This window comes from Coregonus lavaretus (assembly GCF_964263955.1).
Source record: "Coregonus lavaretus genome assembly, contig: HAP1_SCAFFOLD_937, whole genome shotgun sequence".
Classification (NCBI taxonomy): Eukaryota; Metazoa; Chordata; class Actinopteri; order Salmoniformes; family Salmonidae; genus Coregonus; species Coregonus lavaretus.
This window is the reverse complement of record NW_028165560.1, coordinates 20,680-41,671: the sequence shown is the minus strand read 5'-3', so window position 1 is coordinate 41,671 and position 20,992 is coordinate 20,680. Positions and strand designations below refer to the sequence as shown.

The 20,992-nt window shown below is 43.0% G+C and overlaps 1 protein-coding gene across 1 annotated transcript in view; it reads right to left on the bottom strand.

The window, feature by feature from the left end:
- Positions 1 to 1,840: 1,840 nt before the first annotated feature.
- The window catches only part of LOC311115724 (uncharacterized protein), a gene marked incomplete at its 5' end in the record, with an annotated part of 33,439 nt that continues 14,287 nt past the window's right edge, over positions 1,841 to 20,992 (bottom strand). The window contains one exon of the mRNA XM_084190875.1: positions 1,841 to 2,585. Coding sequence (XP_084047001.1) covers positions 1,986 to 2,585 — 600 coding nt within the window. The 3' untranslated portion in view covers positions 1,841 to 1,985. The remainder of the gene's footprint in view (positions 2,586 to 20,992) is intronic.

The window sequence follows — 20,992 nt, the reverse complement described above, 5'->3', positions numbered from 1 at the left end:
TTCTATTACATAAGTCCCAGCACAAGAAGGTTTGTGTATGTGTGTGTGCTTGTGTTTAGTCCTTCCATGAGTCTCTGAGGCTTTGATTTAAACTGATTAATATCAGTAATATAGTCAAGCAGTACCCTTTTCAGTTATGCCACCAGTGACGTCATCGGTAATGTCATTAGGGGGTTGGAACTTGGAGTGTGAAGCCATCCTGGAGTCTACACACTTCTTCCCTCTGTCATCTTTGTGAGAATGTGTGAGTTTTCATGCACAACAATGTTTGAGTACAGTGTGTGTGTGTGCACGTGTATCTGTGATTGTGTGTTATCATGTTATTTTGGGGGGTTGTGTGTTGCTCTGTACACAAGCCATGCTTTATTAAGGGTACTATATTTATACAAAAATAAATATATATGTAAAATGTCACACAAATGGTAAGGTAAGGTGAATAGTGGCACTGTCATTCAGTTCATAACATGATGCTCAGTCTGGTCTGGTTGGGCCTGTTTGAGTCTGGCTGAGAGGGTGCAATCCAGACTGGGTCAGCCAGACTGGCTCTGTGGTAAAGCTCAGAGATGTAGGGTACTTCTGGTTCTGTTGGGTCCAGTGGTGGAAATGAGGGGGAACCCCTTGTGTTGTCCTGTGTGGCTCAGTTGGTAGAGCATGGCGTTTGCAATGCCTAGGTTGTGAGTTTGATTCCCACGGGGGACCAGTATGAAAATATATGCACTCACTGCTGTAAGTTGCTCTGCTCTGTACAAGTGCATCTGCTAAATGACTTAAAAGTCAAATGTAACCCCTGAAACTTGGTTCCTATCGACGATTTAACTGGCCTAGAACCCCCTATCTGGGTTTCCCAAGTCAGTGAACCAAGTCCATTTCCACCACTGGTTAGGTCTGAGACACTGTTTAAACCTGGATATAGAATGCATCCACCACCAAATGTGGTCTTCTGTCACTGGATATGGCCATAATCCAATCACAGGAGACATTGTATTATACCATGATAGTGACATTTGCTGCTTGATTTCACCACTAGGTCTTGTTGCTATAGAGCAGGGTTTCCCAAAGTCAGTCCTGCCCCCCCCCCCTTGATGATGAGTTGGTTATTTGAATCAGTTGTGTACGCTAGGGCAAAAACCAAAACGTGCACCCAGGGGGGCCCCAGGAACGAGTTTGGGAAACCTTGCTATAGAGTACCACAGTATGAGTCATAATACCCATAAAACCTAGCGGTCAAACAGGGAAATGGTTCCAATCGTTTTTCCACCATTCATTTTTCCCATAGTGGATTTTAGAAACCCTTAAAACAAGGGCTGTGTTTCATGTAGGCTTACCCTGCCGTGACGTTTTGATAAGCGTGTAAATCTCTTTAGGACAAGGTGACTTTTACCAATATATTCATTTGTATTTACCCCCAAAAATGAAATGCTAATTAGCTGCTAATCTGGCTATCATTAAGAACTACAAAATGTACTATCTAATGTTAGCTAAATGTAGTAATTAATAAATTGGCTAAATTGCTTTAAATGGACAATTCTGTGAACTGTCTCGTGCAAGTTTTAAATTGACACAATACCTGTTAGCAAAGGTGTCAGCTAGAGATGATGTGCAGGAGCTTGCATGGATTTGTAGTTTTGCATGATGTCTACTTTGACGCTAATTAGCATTTTTGAATCTGAGAGTAAATAGAGACAAATATATTGAGATTTACATTTACACGTCACACCAGGGTAAGCCTACACGAAACACAGACTTTATTTTAAGTGTTTCTAAAATCCCCTATGGGAAAAATTAATGGTGGAAAAACGATTGGAACCATTTCCCTGTTTGACTGCTAGGTTTTATGTGTATTACGACACCGCCACTGTGGGGCTTTATGTACATTGCTTCCAGTCACTTTCATAGGGTATATCAGGTGTAGACAGGGTCAGAAGAACCCAAACAGGTCCGAACCCAGCCCAGTGTGTGTCTGTGTGTGAGCCAGTATCTCTCAGCTACAGGCCAGTGACGTACATCTCCATCCCGTCGTTGAAGGTGAAGATGGTGGTGGTGCTGGCGCTGTTGGCCCCCTGTTTCACATCGCTGATGGTCTCATAGAAGTTCTCCCCCCCAGGCAAGGCCCTGGACGGAGGGGCCGGGGGGCATGCTGGAGGTCCCTGGGGGCACGGGGCCTCTGGAGACGACGCTCCCTGCTGAGGAGGCTTCTTCCTGGGCTTCAGTGTTGCGTTCGCCCCCAGCGCACCGTTATTGGTTCCTGCCCACTCACGTTTCCGGTGGGAGTCGATAGTGGCATACGCCGGGTCTGACTCGGCCACCACGCAGCCGGGCCAGGACCTGTCACCGACGGGCTCGTAGCAGGGCTCCTCGTGGGATCTGGCCTGGCCACCCTGGATCCCCCGACCGCCACCTCTCGCCCCTTCACCGGGACCACCCCACGCCCTGTTCCCTCCCTCATTCCCTCCTGCTCCTCCTCCCCTACCTCCTCCATTCTTCTCCCCAGAGCAGTGGTTGCGGGGGAGGGTATTGGCTCCACTGTTGTACGGGGAAGGTTTCTTCTTCTGTGGTTTACACACGGTGGAGTACGTGTCTGCGATCTGAAGATGAGACAGAGAGAGGGAGAAACACTTAGCTATCACAATGAGTACAACTGTTGAAATTATGGTTACAAACATCTTACACAAGACTTGTTCAACGGGGAGAATGCTATAACACAGTTTATACAGTCTCACTTACAGCACATGGAAATAAAGGACAATATGATTGACCACAATGATTTACTAAAGAAGTTTAGTAATTTATTGCCCTAAATTGTATTTTTTATTATACATACAGTGCATTCGGAAAGTATTCAGACCGCTCTACATTTTGTTACGTTACAGCCTTATTCTAAAATTGATTAAATTGTTATTTTCCTCAATCTACACACAATACCCCATAATGACAAAGCAATTTTTTTTTATTAAAAAAATACATAAAACGTTAATATACATTTACATAAGTATTCAGATCCTTTACTCAGTACTTTGTTGAAGCACCTTTGGCAGCCTCGAGTCTCCTTGGGTATGACGCTACAAGCTTGGTACACCTGTTTTTGGGGAGTTTCTCCCATTCTTCTCTGCAGCTTCTCTCAAGCTCTGTCAGGTTGGATGGAGAGCGTCGCTGCACAGCTATTTTCAGGTGTATCCAGAGATGTTCGATCGGGTTCAAGTCCGGGCTCTGGCTGGGCCACTCAAAGACATTCAGAGACTTGTCCCAAAGCCACTCCTGCGTTGTCTTGGCTGTGTGCTTAGGGTCCTTGTCCTGTTGGAAGGTGAACTTTCACCCCAGTCTGAGGTCCTGAGCTCTCCGTAGAAGGTTTTCATCAAGGATCTCTCTGTACTTTGCTCCGTTCATCTTTCCCTCGTTCCTGACTAGTCTCCCAGTCCCTGCCTCTGCAAAACATCCCCACAGCATGATGCTGCCACCACCATGCTTCACTGTAGGGATGGTGCCAGGTTTCCTCCAGACGTGACGCTTGGCATTCAGGCCAAAGAGTTCAGTCTTGGTTTCATCAGACCAGAGAATCACATTTTTCATGGTCTGAGAGTCCTTTAGGTGCCTTTTGGCAAACTCCAGTGGCTTCCGTTTGCCACTCTACCATAAAGGCCTGATTGGTGGAGTGCTGCTGAGATGGTTGTCCTTCTGAAAGGTTCTCCCATCTCCACAGAGGAACTCTGGAGCTCTGTCAGAGTGACCATGGGGTTCTTGGTCACCTCCCAGACCAAGGCCCTTCTCCCCCGATTGCTCAGTTTGACCGAGTGGCCAGCTCTAGGAAGAGTCTTGGTGGTTCCAAACTTCTTCCATTTAAGAATGATGGAGGCCACTGTGTTCTTGGGGACCTTCAATGCTACATAAATGTTTTGGTACCCTTCCCCAGATCTGTGCCTTGATACAATCCTGTCTCGGAGCTCTACGGACAATTCCTTTGACGTCATGGCTTGGTTTTTGCTCTGACATGCACTGTCAACTGTGAGACCTTATATAGACAGGTGTGTGCCTTTCCAAATTATGTCCAATCAATTGAATTTTACCACAGGTGGACTCCAATCAAGTTGTAGAAACATCTCAAGGATGATCAATGGAAACAGGATGCACCCGAGCTCAATTTCTAGTCTCATAGCAAAGGGTTTGAATACATATGTAAATAAGGTATTTCTGTTTTTGTTGTTTTTACACATTTGCAAACATTTCTAAAAACCTGTTTTTGCTTTGTCATTATGGGGTATTGTGTGTAGATTGATGAGGAAAGAAATGTACTTAATCCATTTTAGAATAAGGCTGTAATGTAACAAAATGTGGAAAAAGTAAAGAGGTCTGAATACTTTCTGAATGCACTGTATGCTCAATTCAACACTTTTATTCTACAGGGTGGTATATGAAACGTACAGCCTGGTGCCTTTGATGATATGGTGAGGTTTTTATTGCCCTCATGACTGTATAACTGTGTGCAGACTGTCTGTCTGTGTGTCAGCCTGCACATAAAGTATGCAAGGCCTGTGTGTGTGTATGTTGACACTACTTGTACAGTGCAGTAACCTGACCCATTTTGCCCAGGCAGGATAAGCCAGAGTAAACTGTGTTATCAGCTTGCTGTGTGCTGTGGCTGGGTTGAGTGGTAGAGTTACCTAACCACAGGATAAACCAGTTACATTTCACCACAGTCAGCCTGGACAAGTAGTGGAGGAAATAGAATGGTGTGTGTCAGGGATCTGGATGCCAGCCAAAACACTAAAACATTATTCTCAATGAGTTACATTGGTTATTCATTACAGAATAATTGTGTAAATAATGCTTTCACATGGTACAGTGGCTTGCGAAAGTACTCACCCCCTTTGGCAAGTATTAACCCCCCCCCCCCCTCCTTCAAGTTGGATGGGTTCCGCTGGTGTACAGCAATCTTTAAGTCATACCACAGATTCTCAATTGGATTGAGGTCTGGGCTTTGACTAGGCCATTCCAAGACATTTAAATGTTTCCCCTTAAACCACTCAAGTGTTGCTTTAGCAGTATGCTTAGGGTCATTGTCCTGCTGGAAGGTGAACATCCATCCCTGTCTCAAATCTCTGGAAGACTGAAACAGGTTTCCCTCAAGAATTTCACTGTATTTGGCGCCATCCATCATTCCTTCAATTATGACCAGTTTCCCAGTCCCTGCCGATGAAAAACATCCCCACAGCATGATGCTGCCACCACCATGCTTCACTGTGGGGATGGTGTTCTCAGGGTGATGAGAGGTGTTGGGTTTGCGCCAGACATAGCGTTTTCCTTGATAGCCAAAAAGCTCAATTTTAGTCTCATCTGACCAGATTACCTTCTTCCATATGTTTGGGGAGTCTCTCACGTGCATTTTGGCGAACACCAAACGTGTTTGCTTATTTTTTTCTTTAAGCAATGGCTTCTTTGTGGCCACTCTTCCGTAAAACCTAGCTCTGTGGAGTGTACAGCTTAAAGTGGTCCTATGGACAGATACTCCAATCTCCGCTGTGGTGCTTTGCAGCTCCTTCAGTGTTATCTTTGGTCTCTTTGTTGCCTCTCTGGTTAATGCCCTCCTTGCCTGGTCCGTGAGTTTTGGTGGGCAGCCCTCTCTTGGCAGGTTTGTTGTGGTGCCATATTCATAATAATGGGTTTAATGGTGCTCCGTGGGATGTTAAAAGTTTCAGATATTTTTTTATAACCCAACCCTAATCTGTACTTCTCCACAACTTTGTCCCTGACCTGTCTGGAGAGCTCCTTGGTCTTCATGGTGCCGTTTGCTTGGTGGTGCCCCTTGCTTAGTGGTGTTGCAGACTCTGGGGCCTTTCAGAACAGGTGTATATATACTGAGATCATGTGACACTTAGATTGCACACAGGTGGACTTTATTTAACTAATTATGTGACTTCTGAAGGTAGTTGGTAGCACCAGATCTTATTTAGGGGCTTCATAGCAAAGGGGGTGAATACATATGCACACACCACTTTTCAGTTATTTATTTTTTAGATTTTCTTTAAACAAGTTATTTTTATAATTTCACTTAAACAATTTAGACTATTTTGTGTATGTCCATTACATGAAATCCAAATAAAATCCATTTAAATTACAGGTTGTAATGCAACAAAATAGGAAAAACGCGAAGGGGTGAATACTTTTGCAAGGCACTGTATGTATGAATGGACCATGTGCGTGTTAGTGTTTATCTGTGTGTGTTTGTGTGCACTGCTAGAGCTGTGTGAGTGTGTGTGTGAGTGTGTGAGTGAATGTGAGTGAGTGAGTGAGTGAGTGAGTAAGTGAGTGAGTGAGTGAGTGTGTGAGTGAGTGTGTGTAACTGCTGGAGCTCTTAAGTCTTTAACGTTTACTACTCACAACCGAATGGCATGTGTAGAACCTTGCAGAGGCATTTCATTTAACTGACATTGTGACCTCCATGACATGTCTGTGTCATAGTTCTATTAGGAGAGAGGTGTCCCAAATGATTTTGGGACACGGTCATGGGTGTCTTCCATGTTCACACCCAGACTGGCACCTCTGCTCTACTGCTCCTGAGAAACGCTTGCTGAGCAAACAGCTCTCTCTCTCTCTTTACCTATCGTTGTCCATATCTCTCTCTTTCTCTATCTCTCTCAGACCCCAAGGGATTTTCATACAGTTTTAAACTTTTGTCATGGGCCTGTCTACAGAGTACAGTGCATTCGGGAAAGTATTCAGACCCCTTCACTTTTTACACATTTTGTTACGTTACAGCCTTATTCGAAAACGGATGATATTATATTTTCCCCTCATCAATCTACACACAATACCCCATAATGACAAAGCAAAAACAGGTTTTTATAAATTTTTGCAAATGTTTTAAAAATAAAGAACAGAAATACCTTATTTACATAAGTATTCAGACCCTTTGCTATGAGACTTTAAATTTAGATCAGGCATTTGTATTTGTATTTATTATGGATCCCCATTCCTGGGCAGTTACAGTGGGGAGAACAAGTATTTGATACCCTGCCGATTTTGCAAGTTTTCCTACTTACAAAGCATGTAGAGGTCTGTAATTTTTATCATAGGTACACTTCAACTGTGAGAGGCGGAATCTAAAACAAAAATCCAGAAAATCACATTGTATGATTTTTAAGTAATTAATTTGCATTTTATTGCATGACATAAGTATTTGATCACCTACCAACCAGTAAGAATTCCGGCTCTCACAGACCTGTTAGTTTTTCTTTAAGAAGCCCTCCTGTTCTCCACTCATTACCTGTATTAACTGCACCTGTTTGAACTCGTTACCTGTATAAAAGACACCTGTCCACACACTCAATCAAACAGACTCCAACCTCTCCACAATGGCCAAGACCAGAGAGCTGTGTAAGGACATCAGGGATAAAATTGTAGACCTGCACAAGGCTGGGATGGGCTACAGGACAATAGGCAAGCAGCTTGGTGAGAAGGCAACAACTGTTGGCGCAATTATTAGAAAATGGAAGAAGTTCAAGATGACGGTCAATCACCCTCGGTCTGGGGCTCCATGCAAGATCTCACCTCGTTGGGGCATCAATGATCATGAGGAAGGTGAGGGATCAGCCCAGAACTACACGGCAGGACCTGGTCAATGACCTGAAGAGAGCTGGGACCACAGTCTCAAAGAAAACCATTAGTAACACACTACGCCGTCATGGATTAAAATCCTGCAGCGCATGCAAGGTCCCCCTGCTCAAGCCAGTGCATGTCCAGGCCCGTCTGAAGTTTGCCAATGACCATCTGGATGATCCAGAGGAGGAATGGGAGAAGGTCATGTGGTGTGATGAGACAAAAATAGAGCTTTTTGGTCTAAACGCCACTCGCCGTGTTTGGAGGAAGAAGAAGGATGAGTACAACCCCAAGAACACCATCCCAACCGTGAAGCATGGAGGTGGAAACATCATTCTTTGGGGATGGTTTTCTGCAAAGGGGACAGGACGACTGCACCGTATTGAGGGGAGGATGGATGGGGCCATGTATCGCGAGATCTTGGCCAACAACCTCCTTCCCTCAGTAAGAGTATTGAAGATGGGTCGTGGCTGGGTCTTCCAGCATGACAACGACCCGAAACACACAGCCAGGGCAACTAAGGAGTGGCTCCGTAAGAAGCATCTCAAGGTCCTGGAGTGGCCTAGCCAGTCTCCAGACCTGAACCCAATAGAAAATCTTTGGAGGGAGCTGAAAGTCCGTATTGCCCAGCGACAGCCCCGAAACCTGAAGGATCTGGAGAAGGTATGTATGGAGGAGTGCGCCAAAATCCCTGTGCAAACCTGGTCAAGACCTACAGGAAACGTATGATCTCTGTAATTGCAAACAAAGGTTTTTGTACCAAATATTAAGTTCTGCTTTTCTGATGTATCAAATACTTATGTCATGCAATAAAATGCAAATTAATTACTTAAAAATCATACAATGTGATTTTCTGGATTTTTGTTTTAGATTCCGTCTCTCACAGTTGAAGTGTACCTATGATAAAAATTACAGACCTCTACATGCTTTGTAAGTAGGAAAACCTGCAAAATCGGCAGTGTATAAAATACTTGTTCTCCCCACTGTATATATTTAAAAAACATTACAATACATTCAAAACAGATTTCACAACATATTAAGTGTGTTCCCTCAGGCCCCTACTCTACTACCACATATCTATAACACAAAATCCATGTGTACGTGTGTGTATAGTGCGTATGCTATCGTGTGTTTGTATGCATGTTTCTATGTTTGTGTTGCTTCACAGTCCCCACTGTTCCATAAGGTGTATTTCTATCTGTTTTTTAAATCACATTTTACTGCTTGCATGAGTTACTTGATGTGGAATAGAGTTCCATGTAGTCATGGCTCTATGTAGTACTGTGCGCCTCCCATAGTCTGTTCTGGACTTGGGGACTGTGAAGAGACCTCTGGTGGCATGTCTTGTGGGGTATGCATTCAACATGTCAATACCTCTCACAAATACAAGTAGTGATGAAGTCAATCTCTCTTCCACTTTGAGCCAGGAGAGATTGACATGCATATTATTAATGTTAGCTCTCTGTGTACATGAAAGGGCCAGCCGTGCTGCCCTGTTCTGAGCCAATTGCAATTTTCCTAAGTCCCTCTTTGTGGCACTTGACCACACGACTGAACAGTAGTCTAGGTGCGACAAAACTAGGGCCTGTAGGATCTGCCTTGTTGATAGTGCTGTTAAGAATGCAGAGCAGCGCTTTATTAGACAGACTTCTCCCCATCCTAGCTATTGTTGTATCAATATATTTTGACCATGACAGTTTACAATCCAGGGTTACTCCAAGCAGTTTACATGTACATTTACATTTAAGTCATTTAGCAGATGCTCTTATCCAGAGCGACTTACAAATTGGTAGTTTAGTCTCCTCAACTTGCTCAATTTCCACATGATTCATTACAATATTTAGTTGAGGTTTAGGGTTTAGTGAATGATTTGTCCTAAATACAATGCTTTTAGTTTTTGAAATATTTAGGACTAACTTATTCCTTGACACCCATTCTGAAACTAACTGCAGCTCTTTGTTAAATGTTGCTGTCATTTCAGTCGCTGTGGTAGCTGACGTGTATAGTGTAGAGTCATCCGCATACATAGATATATATTTAGGACTAACCCATTCTGAAACTAACTGCAGCTCTTTGTTAAGTGTTGCAGTCATTTCAGTCGCTGTAGTAACTGACGTGTATAGTGTTACTCAAAGCCAGTGGCATGCCGTTAGTAAAGATTGAAAAAGGTAAGGGGCCTAGACAGCTGCCGTGAGGAATTCCTGATTCTACCTGGATTTTGTTGGAGAGGCTTCCATTAAAGAACACCCTCTGTGTTCTGTTAGACAGGTAACTCTTTATCCACAATATAGCAGGGGGTGTAAAGCCATGACACGTACTTTTATCCAGCAGCATACTCTGATTGATAATGTAAAAAGCTGCACTGAAGTCTAACAAAACAGCCCCCACAATATGTTATCATCAATTTCTCTCAGCCAATCATCAGTCATTTGTGTAAGTGCTTGTTGAATGTCCTTCCCTATAAGTGAGCTGAAAGTCTGTTGTCAATTTGTTTACTGTAAAATAGCATTGTATCTGGTCAAACAACATTTTCCCAAAAAGTTTACTAAGGGTTGGTAACAGGCTGATTGGTCGGCTATTTGAGCCAGTAAAGGGCGCTTTACTATTCTTAGGTAGGGGAATAACTTTTGCTTCCCTCCAGGCCTGAGGGCACACACTTTCTAGGAGGCTTAAATTGAAGATATGGCAAATAGGAGTGGCAATATTGTCCGCTATTATCCTCAGTAATTTTCCTTCCAAGTTGTCAGACCCCGGTGGCTTGTCATTGTTGATAGACAACAATAATTTTTTTCACCTCTTCCACACTTACTTTACAGAATTCAAAATTACAATGCTTGTCTTTCATAATTTGGTCAGATATACTTGGATGTGTAGTGTCAGTGTTTGTTGCTAGCATGTCGTGCCTAAGTTTGCTAATCTTGCCAATTAAAAAAAAATTAAAGTAGTTGCCAATATCAGTGGGAATGTGATGAATGAGCCATCTGATTCAATGAATGATGGAGCGGAGTTAGCCTTTTTGCCCAAAGTTTCATTTAAGGTGCTCCAAAGCTTTTTACTATAATTCTTTATGTCATTTTCATAGTGTAGTTTCTTAATCTTTTTATTCAGTTTAGTCACATGATTTCTCAATTTGCAGTACGTTTGCCAATCGGTTGTACAGCCAGACTTATTTGCCATCTCTTTTGCCTCATCCCTTTCAACCATACCATTTTTCAATTCCTCATCAATCCACAGGGATTTAACAGTTTTTACAATCATTTTCTTAATGGGTGCATGCTTATTAGTAACTGGGATAAGCAATTTCATAAATGTGTCAAGTGTAGCGTCTGGTTGCTCGTCATTACACACCACAGACCAACATATATTCTTTACATCAAAAACATAGGAATCCCTACAAAACGTATTGTATGACCTCTTATACACTATATTAGGTCCACAGCCTTTGGAACTTTGGTTTTCCTAGATATGGCTACTATACCGTAGTCACCACATCCGATTTGGATACTGCTTTCAAACAAATTTCTGCAGCATTAGTAATGATATGATCAATACATGTTGATGATTTCATTCCTGTGCTGTTTGTAACTACCCAGGTAGGTTGATTGATAACCTGAACCAGGTTGCAGGCACTAGTTACAGTTTGAAGCTTTCTCTTGAGTGGGCAGCCTGATGAGAGCCAGTCAATATTTAAATCACCCAGAAAATATACCTCTCTATTGATATCACATACATTATCAAGCATTTCACACATTATCCAGATACTGACTGTTAGCACTTTGTGGTCTATAGCAGATGAAGGTGAGGCAGATGAAGCTGTAGCCATATTACTACAACAGTATTTAACATGAGATCCTCTCTAAGTTTTACAGGAATGTGGTTTTGAATATAAGTTGCCACACCTCCACCTTTGGCATTTCTGTCTTTCTGTAGATCTTATAACCATGTATTGCTACCACTGTATCATCAAAGGTATTATCTAAGTGAGTTTCAGAGATTGTCAGAATATGAATGTCATCTGTTACTAGCAAACTATTAATTTCATGAACCTTGTTTCTTAAGCTACATATGTTAACGTGGGCTATTTTTAACACTTTCCTGGGAAGCTTGGCAGAGGTAGACATGCTCAAGTTATTTTTATTAGTGCAGGGTGAGCTGCACACAGTGGACTTCCTGCTAGGGCACACCACCTCAGTGCTAACAGTATTACTCTGGTTCATAGGCATATGATTACTGCATACAATAGCTATAGGATCAGCAGAGGCAATCAGGGCAGTAAGAGGGACATAAATTAGGTTACTTACATTGTGTCTTCTAACGCCCCTAGGATAATGTACATTTGCTGAAGCATTATGACAACTCAGCGACACAATGGTAGGGTGCACCCTGTTTCCATTGAACATCCTTGAGATGTTTCTACAACTTGATTGGTGTCCACCTGTGGTAAATTCAATTGACTGGACATTATTTGGAAAGGCACACACCTGTCTATATAAGGTCCCACAGTGGACAGTGCATGTCAGAGCAAAAACCAAGTCATGAGGTCGAAGGAATTGTCCGTAGAGCACCGAGACAGGATTGTGTTGTATTCTGTACATAATGTTTCTGGCACCGTCTCTTATGACCAAAAAGAGCTAAGATTTTTTCTTCAACGATTCGGACGCGAAGGATATTCTACAGACACCCGACAAGGCCCAAATCCCTGTCATTTGCATGAGAAAGAGATGGAGATATCATATTACCTCAATTACCTCGACTAACCGGTGCCCCAGCACATTGACTCTGTACCGGTACCCCTGTATATAGCCTCCCTACTGTTATTTTATTTTACTGCTGCTTTTGAATTATTTGCTATTTTTTATTTAACTTTTTTTTTTAAATGTTCTTATAAACTGCATTGTTGGTTATGGGCTTGTAAGTAAGCATTTCACTGTAAGGTCTACCCCTGTTGTATTCGGCGCATGTGGCAAAAACTATTTGATTTGATTTGAGATCTGGGGAAGGGTATCACAAACTTTCTGCAGCATTGAAGGTCCCGAAGAACACAGTGGCCTCCATCATTCTTAAATACACCACAAGATGGCGCCAACAGACGGCAGCTCTGCTTCTAGCTCCTAAGCAACTTTGCAGTATTTAGTGTTTTTGTGTGTTATTTCTTACATTACTAGCCCAGAAAGTTTTTTTGTGTTATTACATACAGCCGGAAATAACGTTTGGATATCATAGAGGCAGTAACTCACCAGCATTACGACCAGGAATATGACTTTCCCGAATTGAATCCTTTGTTCGTACCCCCCAGGGCAATTTAACTTATCCCAGAGGCTGCTCCAAGTCGCCGCCGGTGGAGAAGAGGTATTCGGAGTGGACTTCTAGTCCGACTCAGGAGGTGGGCACACCATCCACCACTTCCGAGTATATTGCTAATGTTCAGTCTCTGGACAATAAAGTAGACGAGCTCAGAGCGAGGATCTCCTTCCAGAGAGACATCAGGGACTGTAACATACTCTGTTTTACGGAATCATGGCTCTCTCTGGAAATACTGTCCCTGTTCATACAGCAAGCTGGGTTCTCAGTTCATCGCGCAGACAGGAATAAAGAACTCTCCGGGAAGAAGAAAGGCGGAGGTGTATGCTTCATGATTAACTACTCATGGTGTGATTGTGATAACATACAGAAACTCAAGTCCTTTTGTTCACCCGACCTAGAATGCCTCACAATCAGATGCCGACCGTATTACCTCCCAAGATAATTCTCTTCGGTTATAGTCACAGCCGTGTATATTTCCCCTCAAGCCGATACCATGACAGTCCTCAAGGAACTACACTGCATTTTATGCAAACTGGAAACCACATATCCAGAGGTTGCATTTATTGAAGCTGGAGATTTTAACAAAGAAAATTTGAGGAAAACGCTACTGAAGTTCTATCAACACATTGACTGTAGTACTCGCTTAGGGAAAACACTAGATCACTGCTACTCGCCTTTTCGAGATGCCTGCTAGGCCCTATCCGCAAATCAGATCCCGACTCCATTTTGCTCCTCCCTTCCTATAGGCAGAAACTCAAACAGGAAGTACCCATGCTAAGGTCTATTCAACGCTGGTCTGACCAATCGGAATCCATGCTTCAAGATTGTTTGATCACGCGGACTGGGATATGTTCCGGGTAGCCTCTGCGAATAACATTGACGCTTACACAGACACAGTGACTGAGTCCATCAGGAAGTGTATAGGGGATGTTGTTCCCACGGTGACCATTAAAACCTACCCAAACCAGAAACCGTGGATAGATGGCAGAATCCGCGCAAAACTGAAAGCGCGAACCACCACATTTAACCATGGCAAGGTGATTGGGAATGCAGTCGAATACAAACAGTGTAGTTATTCCCTCCGTAAGACAATCAAACAGGCAAAACATCAGTACAGAGACAAAGTGGAGTCGCAATTCAACGGCTCAGACACAAGACATATGTGGCAGGATCTACAGACAATCACGGATTACAAAGGGAAAACCAGCCACGTCGCGGACACCGACGTCTTGCTCCTAGACAAGCTAAACACCTTCTTCGCCCGCTTTGAGGATAACAGTGCCACCGATGCGGCCCGCTCCCAAGGACTGTGGGCTCTCGTTCTCCGTGGCCGACGTGAGTAAGACATTTAAGCGTGTTAACCCTCGCAAGGCTGCCGGCCCAGACGGCATCCCTAGCCACATCCTCAGAGCATGCGCAGACCAGCTGGCTGGAGTGTTTACGGACACTTGCTTCAAGATGTCCACCATTGTTACTGTACCCAAGAAAGCAAAGGTAACTGAACTAAATGACTATCGCCCCGTAGCACTCACTTCTATCATCATGAAGTGCTTTGTGAGGCTAGTTAAGTATCATATCACCTCTACCTTACCTGACACACTAGATCCACTACAATTTTCTTACCGCCCCAATAGATCCACAGACGATGCAATCGCCACCGCACTGCACAATGCCCTATCCCATCTGGACAAGAGGAATACCTATGTCAGAATGCTGTTCATTGACTATAGCTCAGCCTTCAACACCATAGTACCCTCCATGCTCATCATTAAGCTTGGGGCCCTTGGTCTGAACCCCGCCCTGTGCAACTGGGTCCTGGACTTCCTGACGGGCCGCCCCCAGGTGGTGAAGTTAGGAAACAACACCTCCACTTCGCTGATCCTCAACACAGGGGCCCCACAAGGGTGCGTGCTCAGCCCCCTCCTGTACTCGTTGTTCGCCCATGACTGTGTGGCCACGCACACCTCCAACTCAATCATCAAGTTTGCAGACGACACAACAGTAGTAGGCCTGATTACCAATAATGACGAGACAGCCTACAGGGAGGAGGTGAGGGCTCTGGCAGAGTGGGGCCAGGAAAACAACCTCTCTCTCAACGTCAACAAAATGAAGGAGCTGATCATGGACATCAGGAAACATCGACGGGACCACAGTGGAGAAGGTGGAAAGCTTCAAGTTCATCACACATCACTGACAATCTGAAATGGTCCACCCACACAGACAGTGTGGTGAAGAAGGCGCAACAGTGCCTCTTCAACCTCAGGAGGCTGAAGAAATTTGGCTTCGCCCCTAAGACCCTCAGAAACCTCTACAGATGCACAATTGAGAGCATCCTGTCGGGCTGTATCACCGCCTGGTATGGCAACTGCACTAACCGCAACCACAGGGCTCTCCAGAGGGTGGTACGATCTGCCCAACGCATCACCAGGGGCACACTGCCTGCCCTCCAGGACACCTACAGCACCCGATGTCACAGGAAGGCCAAAAATATCATCAAGGACATCAACCACCCGAGCCACGGCCTGTTCACCCCACTTTCATCCAGAAGGCGAGATCAGTAGAGGTGCATCAAAGCTGGGACCGAGAAACTGAAAAACAGCTTCTATCTCAAGGCCATCAGACTAGCCAACTACCACCCAGCTACTCAACCCTGCACCTTAGAGGCTGCTGCCCTATATACATATATACACACTTTAATAATGGAACACTAGTCACTTTAATAATGCTTACATACTGCTTTACTCATCTCATATGTATATACTGCATTCTATTCAACTGTATTTGTCAATGCCACTCCGACATTGCTCATCCTAATATTTATATACAGTTGAAGTCGGAAGTTTACATACACTTAGGTTGGAGTAATTAAAACTCGTTTTTCAACCACTCCACAAATTTCTCGTTAACAAACTATAGTTTTGGCAAATCGGTTAGGACATCTACTTTGTGCATGACACAAGTAATTTTTCCAACAATTGTTTACAGACAGATTATTTCACTTATAATTCACTGTATCACAATTCCAGTGGGTCAGAAGTTTACATACACTAAGTTGACTGTGCCTTTAAACAGCTTGGAAAATTCCAGAAAATGATGTCATGGCTTTAGAAGCTTCTGATAGGCTAATTGACATCATTTGAGTCAACTGAAGGTGTACCTGTGGATGTATTTCAAGGCCTACCTTCAAACTTTGCTTGACATCATGGGAAAATCAAAATGTCCAAATGCCTGAAGGTACCACGTTCATCTGTACAAACAATAGTATGCAAGTATAAACACCATGGGACCATGCAGCCGTCATACCGCTCAGGAAGGAGATGCGTTCTGTCTCCTAGAGATGAACGTACTTTGGTGCGAAAAGTGCAAATCAATCCCAGAACAACAGCAAAGGAACTTGTGAAGATGCTGGAGGAAACTGGTAAAAAAGTGTCTATATCCACAGTAAAACAAGTCCTATATCGACATAACCTGAAAGGCCGCTCAGCAAGGAAGACGCCACTGCTCCAAAACTGCCATAAAAAAGCCAGACTATGGTTTGCAACTGCACATGGGGACAAAGATCGTACTTTTTGGAGAAATGTCCTCTGGTCTGATGAAACAAAAATAGAACTGTTTGGCCATAATGACCATCGTTATGTTTGGAGGAAAAAGGGGGTGGCTTGCAAGCTGAAGAACACCATCCCAACCGTGAAGCACGGGTGGCAGCATCATGCTGTGGGGGTGCTTTGCTGCAGGAGGGACTGGTGCACTTCACAAAATAGATGGCATCATGAGGAAGGAAAATTATGTGGATATATTGAAGCAACATCTCAAGACATCAGTCAGGAAGTTAAAGCTTGGTCGCAAATGGGTCTTCCAAATGGACAATGACCCCAAGCATACTTCCAAAGTTGTGGCAAAATGGCTTAAGGACAACAAAGTCAAGGTACTGAAGTGGCCATCACAAAGCCCTGACCTCAATCCTATAGAAAATGTGTGGGCAGAACTGAAAAAACGTGTGCGAGCAAGGAGGCCTACAAATCTGACTCAGTTACACCATCTCTGTCAGGAGGAATGGGCCAAAATTCACCTAACTTATTGTGGGAAGCTTGTGGAAGGCTACCCGAAACATTTGACCCAAGTTAAACAATTTAAAGGCAATGCTACCAAATACTAATTGAGTGTATGTAAACTTCTGACCCACTGGGGATGTGATGAAAGAAATAAAAGCTGAAATAAATAATTCTCTCTACTATTATTCTGACATTTCACATTCGTAAAATAAAGTGGTGATCCTAACTGACCTAAGACAGGGAATTTTTACTAGGATTAAATGTCAGAAATTGTGAAAAACTGAGTTTAAATGTATTTGGATAAGGTGTATTTGAACTTCCGACTTCAACTGTATCCTGCCCCCACAAATCTGTGGTGATCTTGTTTGATAAACAAAGACCCTACCATGCGCTGTGTGTGGGCTCTATGCAGTCATTCTGTGTGTGTGTATGTTTGTGTGTGTGTGCCTGTGTGTGTATTTGTGTGTGTGTATGTGTGTGTGTGTGTGTGTGTGTGCGTGCATGCATGTGTGTGTGAATGTGTGCATGCGCCTGTGTGTGCGCTATGCAGCAGTTTTCAGCAGAGGAAGGAAGTCACAAGATGATGGGGGTTTCAGAACTTCAGTTGTTGAGGAAGCCTGTACGGTATTAAATTTTTTTTCTTTTTTTATCCTCCTCGTCTCCTCTAAGATACTGTTCGTATTTGTGCTCTGTGTGTGACAGAATTATTAACTTGGCACCAAAACTCATTTTGAGATATCTTAATAAATATCGTATTTCTGTTATTTTGTGGATATCAGAAAATAAGTAGTGAGTTTCAGAATGTTTTGTGTGCATTATGTATGTTAGTGGGTAAGTCCCGGTTTGGGAGATCTGATTGGTTGAGAGCAGGCCAGTGCCTACCAAAGGCAAGTAGAGGAGTGGAGGAGCGAGAGAGGGATGGAGGAGGAGGAGAAGGAGGAGTGGAGGGTAGTGGTGGAGATTCAACTGACACACTCCAGGGTATACTAGGGCGTGTCTGAACAACAGAGAGAAGTCCGAAAAAGAGAACAAGACTATTATAAAGAGAAAGAGGGATTAATAACTATGTATTTTGTTTCATAGATGATTTTATAGCTAATATATTAAAATCTACATAAGAAAAAAATTACAATGAAAGAGGGATTAAGGGGGAAGAGGAGAGAAAGGGAAAGACTGAGACAAACAGTACGAGACAGAGCGTGAAATACTTAGTGATTGAGGGAGAAAGCGGGAGAGAAAGAGAGAGAAAAAGAGAGAGAGCCTGCATATTGCATTGTGCAGTAGTCTGATCCCTCTACATTCTACATGAGGAGTTTAACTCATGAGGGCAAACAGCAGAGACTTAACCCCTTAAACTCTGCTCACAGCCACACAGCAAAATGAGCCAGTGGCTCAAACCTGTCTTATACCCTGAGACTAAGAGTTAACCAGCTCATCAGCTGCTTCTTCCTGACTCTGGAGCTAAACTACAGCTTGGTCATAAGCAGCTTGCTCCTGCTGCACTTTTCTCATAACATCCTGTACTCTATGTATGGACAGAGGATGACTCAGTGTCTTCCTGTTACATTCAGTTTAACAGAGGCAAGCGGATATAAAATGTCAATAAAGTCTATATATGTGGAAACCTAAAGGAAGGAAATGAAAACGATCTGGAAATAAATGGAAAAACACCCAATACGGAGTCCCCTGGGGGACATTTGTAGATGACCTATGCTACCCATTCAGAAAAAGGGTTTAAGTCAAGTGAGAACATGTCTATTTAGGTGAACATCAGAAGAACGTGGCCCTCCGAGTTTAATCCTGCACCCCACCCTGAAGCTAAAACAGTAAACACAAACTAACAATCCCCAGACCACTGGTCACTCCCTTAAGGCACGGACACACCGGCAGCGTTTGCTGGCCGAGATTACATATGACCTCTGAACAGAGTGCCAGCCGCAATTTGCAAACCTTGTGCAAACCGATTCTAAATGTAGTGGGTGATCCCTAAAACACACCACGCCGAACGAACGGCAGACAAACGGCAGACGAACGGCAGACGAACAGCAAATCAACATTCGATGCGGTGTGTGTGGAGAGAGAGAGACGCATTCACAGCCCAGTAAGCTGTACAACATCAGAAATTCATACAGATGGGCCCAAAACAGCACTGAAGAATACCAGAAAGCAACCAGAAAACCTAAAACTATATTAGATATATTTATATAGATAACTTTCTGGATACCACATACACTTACAGTAAAGAAGGCATCAATCTAGCAGTAAAAAACATCAACAATATATTCAGGCAAACAGCAAAGGAAGCACAACTGAAATTGATTTATAAAAAAAATAAAAAAATAAAAATACAGATGACAACTGCTTTTATACAGATTGTAAAAATATCAGGTAAAAACTCAGAACACTATCAAACCGAAAGCACAAAGACCCAAATAATGGTGAATTACACCTTCATTACTGTGATACTTTAAAACTCTATAAACATACACTCAGAACCAAAAAAGCCCAGTATAACAGCAAGCAACTGATACTAATTGAGGAGTTCATAAACACAAACAACTTCTGGCAAAATTGGGGAAAAATAATAATAATTTAGAAACAAGAGGAATTAGCGATTCAAAATGGTGATATATGGACAACCCATTTTAAAACAAAATGTATGCAAATGCAGAACAATGCCACATTCATGAGAAGTTGAATGGATTGGAAAAAGCTATAAAGGAAAATCTAAATCCGTTGGACTTCCCAATTATTGGAATTACCAAACTTCTATAACAAAAAAGCATGAGGATCTGATGGTATCCTAAATGAGATGCTCAAATTCACTAGTGAAACCTTTAAATTGGCTATATTAAAATGGTTTAATTTGATACTGAGTGTAGGTTATTTCCCTGACATCTGGAACCAAGGACTCATAACCCAGATCTTTAAGAACGGAAACAAATGTTATCCTAACAATTCCAGAGGCATTTGTGTGAACGGTAACCTGGGGAAGGTTTTCTGTAGTATTATAAATGTAAGAGTTCTAAACTTCCATAAGAGAGAGAGAGAGAGAGAGAGAGAGAGAGAGAGAGAGAGAGAGAGAAAGAGAGAGAGAGAACCAAATCATGAGAAAATAAAAAGAGAATTACTTGACACATTGGAAAGAATTAACAAAAAAACAGAGCAAACTAGAATGCTATTTGGCCCTAAATAGAGAGTACACAGTGGCAGAATAGCTGACCACTGTGACTGACCCAAAATTAAGGAAAGCTTTGACTATGTACAGACTCAGTGAGCATAGCCTTGCTATTGAGAGAGGCCACCACAGGCAGACATGGCTCTCAAGAGAAGACAGGCTATGTGCACACTGCCCTGTGTAGCTCAGTTGGTAGAGCATGGCGCTTGCAACGCCAGGGTTGTGGGTTCGATTCCCATGGGGGGCCAGTATGAAAATGTATGCACTCACTAACTGTAAGTCGCTCTGGATAAGAGCGTCTGCTAAATGACTAAAATGTAAAATGAGGTGGAAACTGAGCTGCACTTCCTAACGACCTGCCAAATGTATGACTATATCAGAGACACATATTTCCCTCAGATTACACAGAGCCACAAAGAATTCGAAAACAAATCCAATTTTGATAAACTTCCATATCTATTCGGTGAAATACCACAGTGTGCCATCACAGCAGCAAGATTTGTGACCGGTTGCCACAAGAAAAGGGCAACTAGTGAAGAACAAACACCATTGTAAATACAACCCATATTTATTTTTATTTATTTTCCCTTTTGTACTTTAACTATTTGCACATCGTTACAACACAAAGCCCTTTGAATTGAAATTGAATTGAATTGAATTGAGAGAGAGAGAGAGAGAGAGATGGGGAGGGAGGGGTTGCTTTACCCTCCTGACTCCTGACTGTCTCATTCCAAGAGACCCTCTAAAGTATCCCATAATTCCTCATGTCAATCATTCCAATCACTTCTGGTCTGGAACCGAGCCAAAAGTACTGCACTACATGAGGAATGGGGTGTCACTTGGTCCTATAGTTTGACTGATGTGTTAG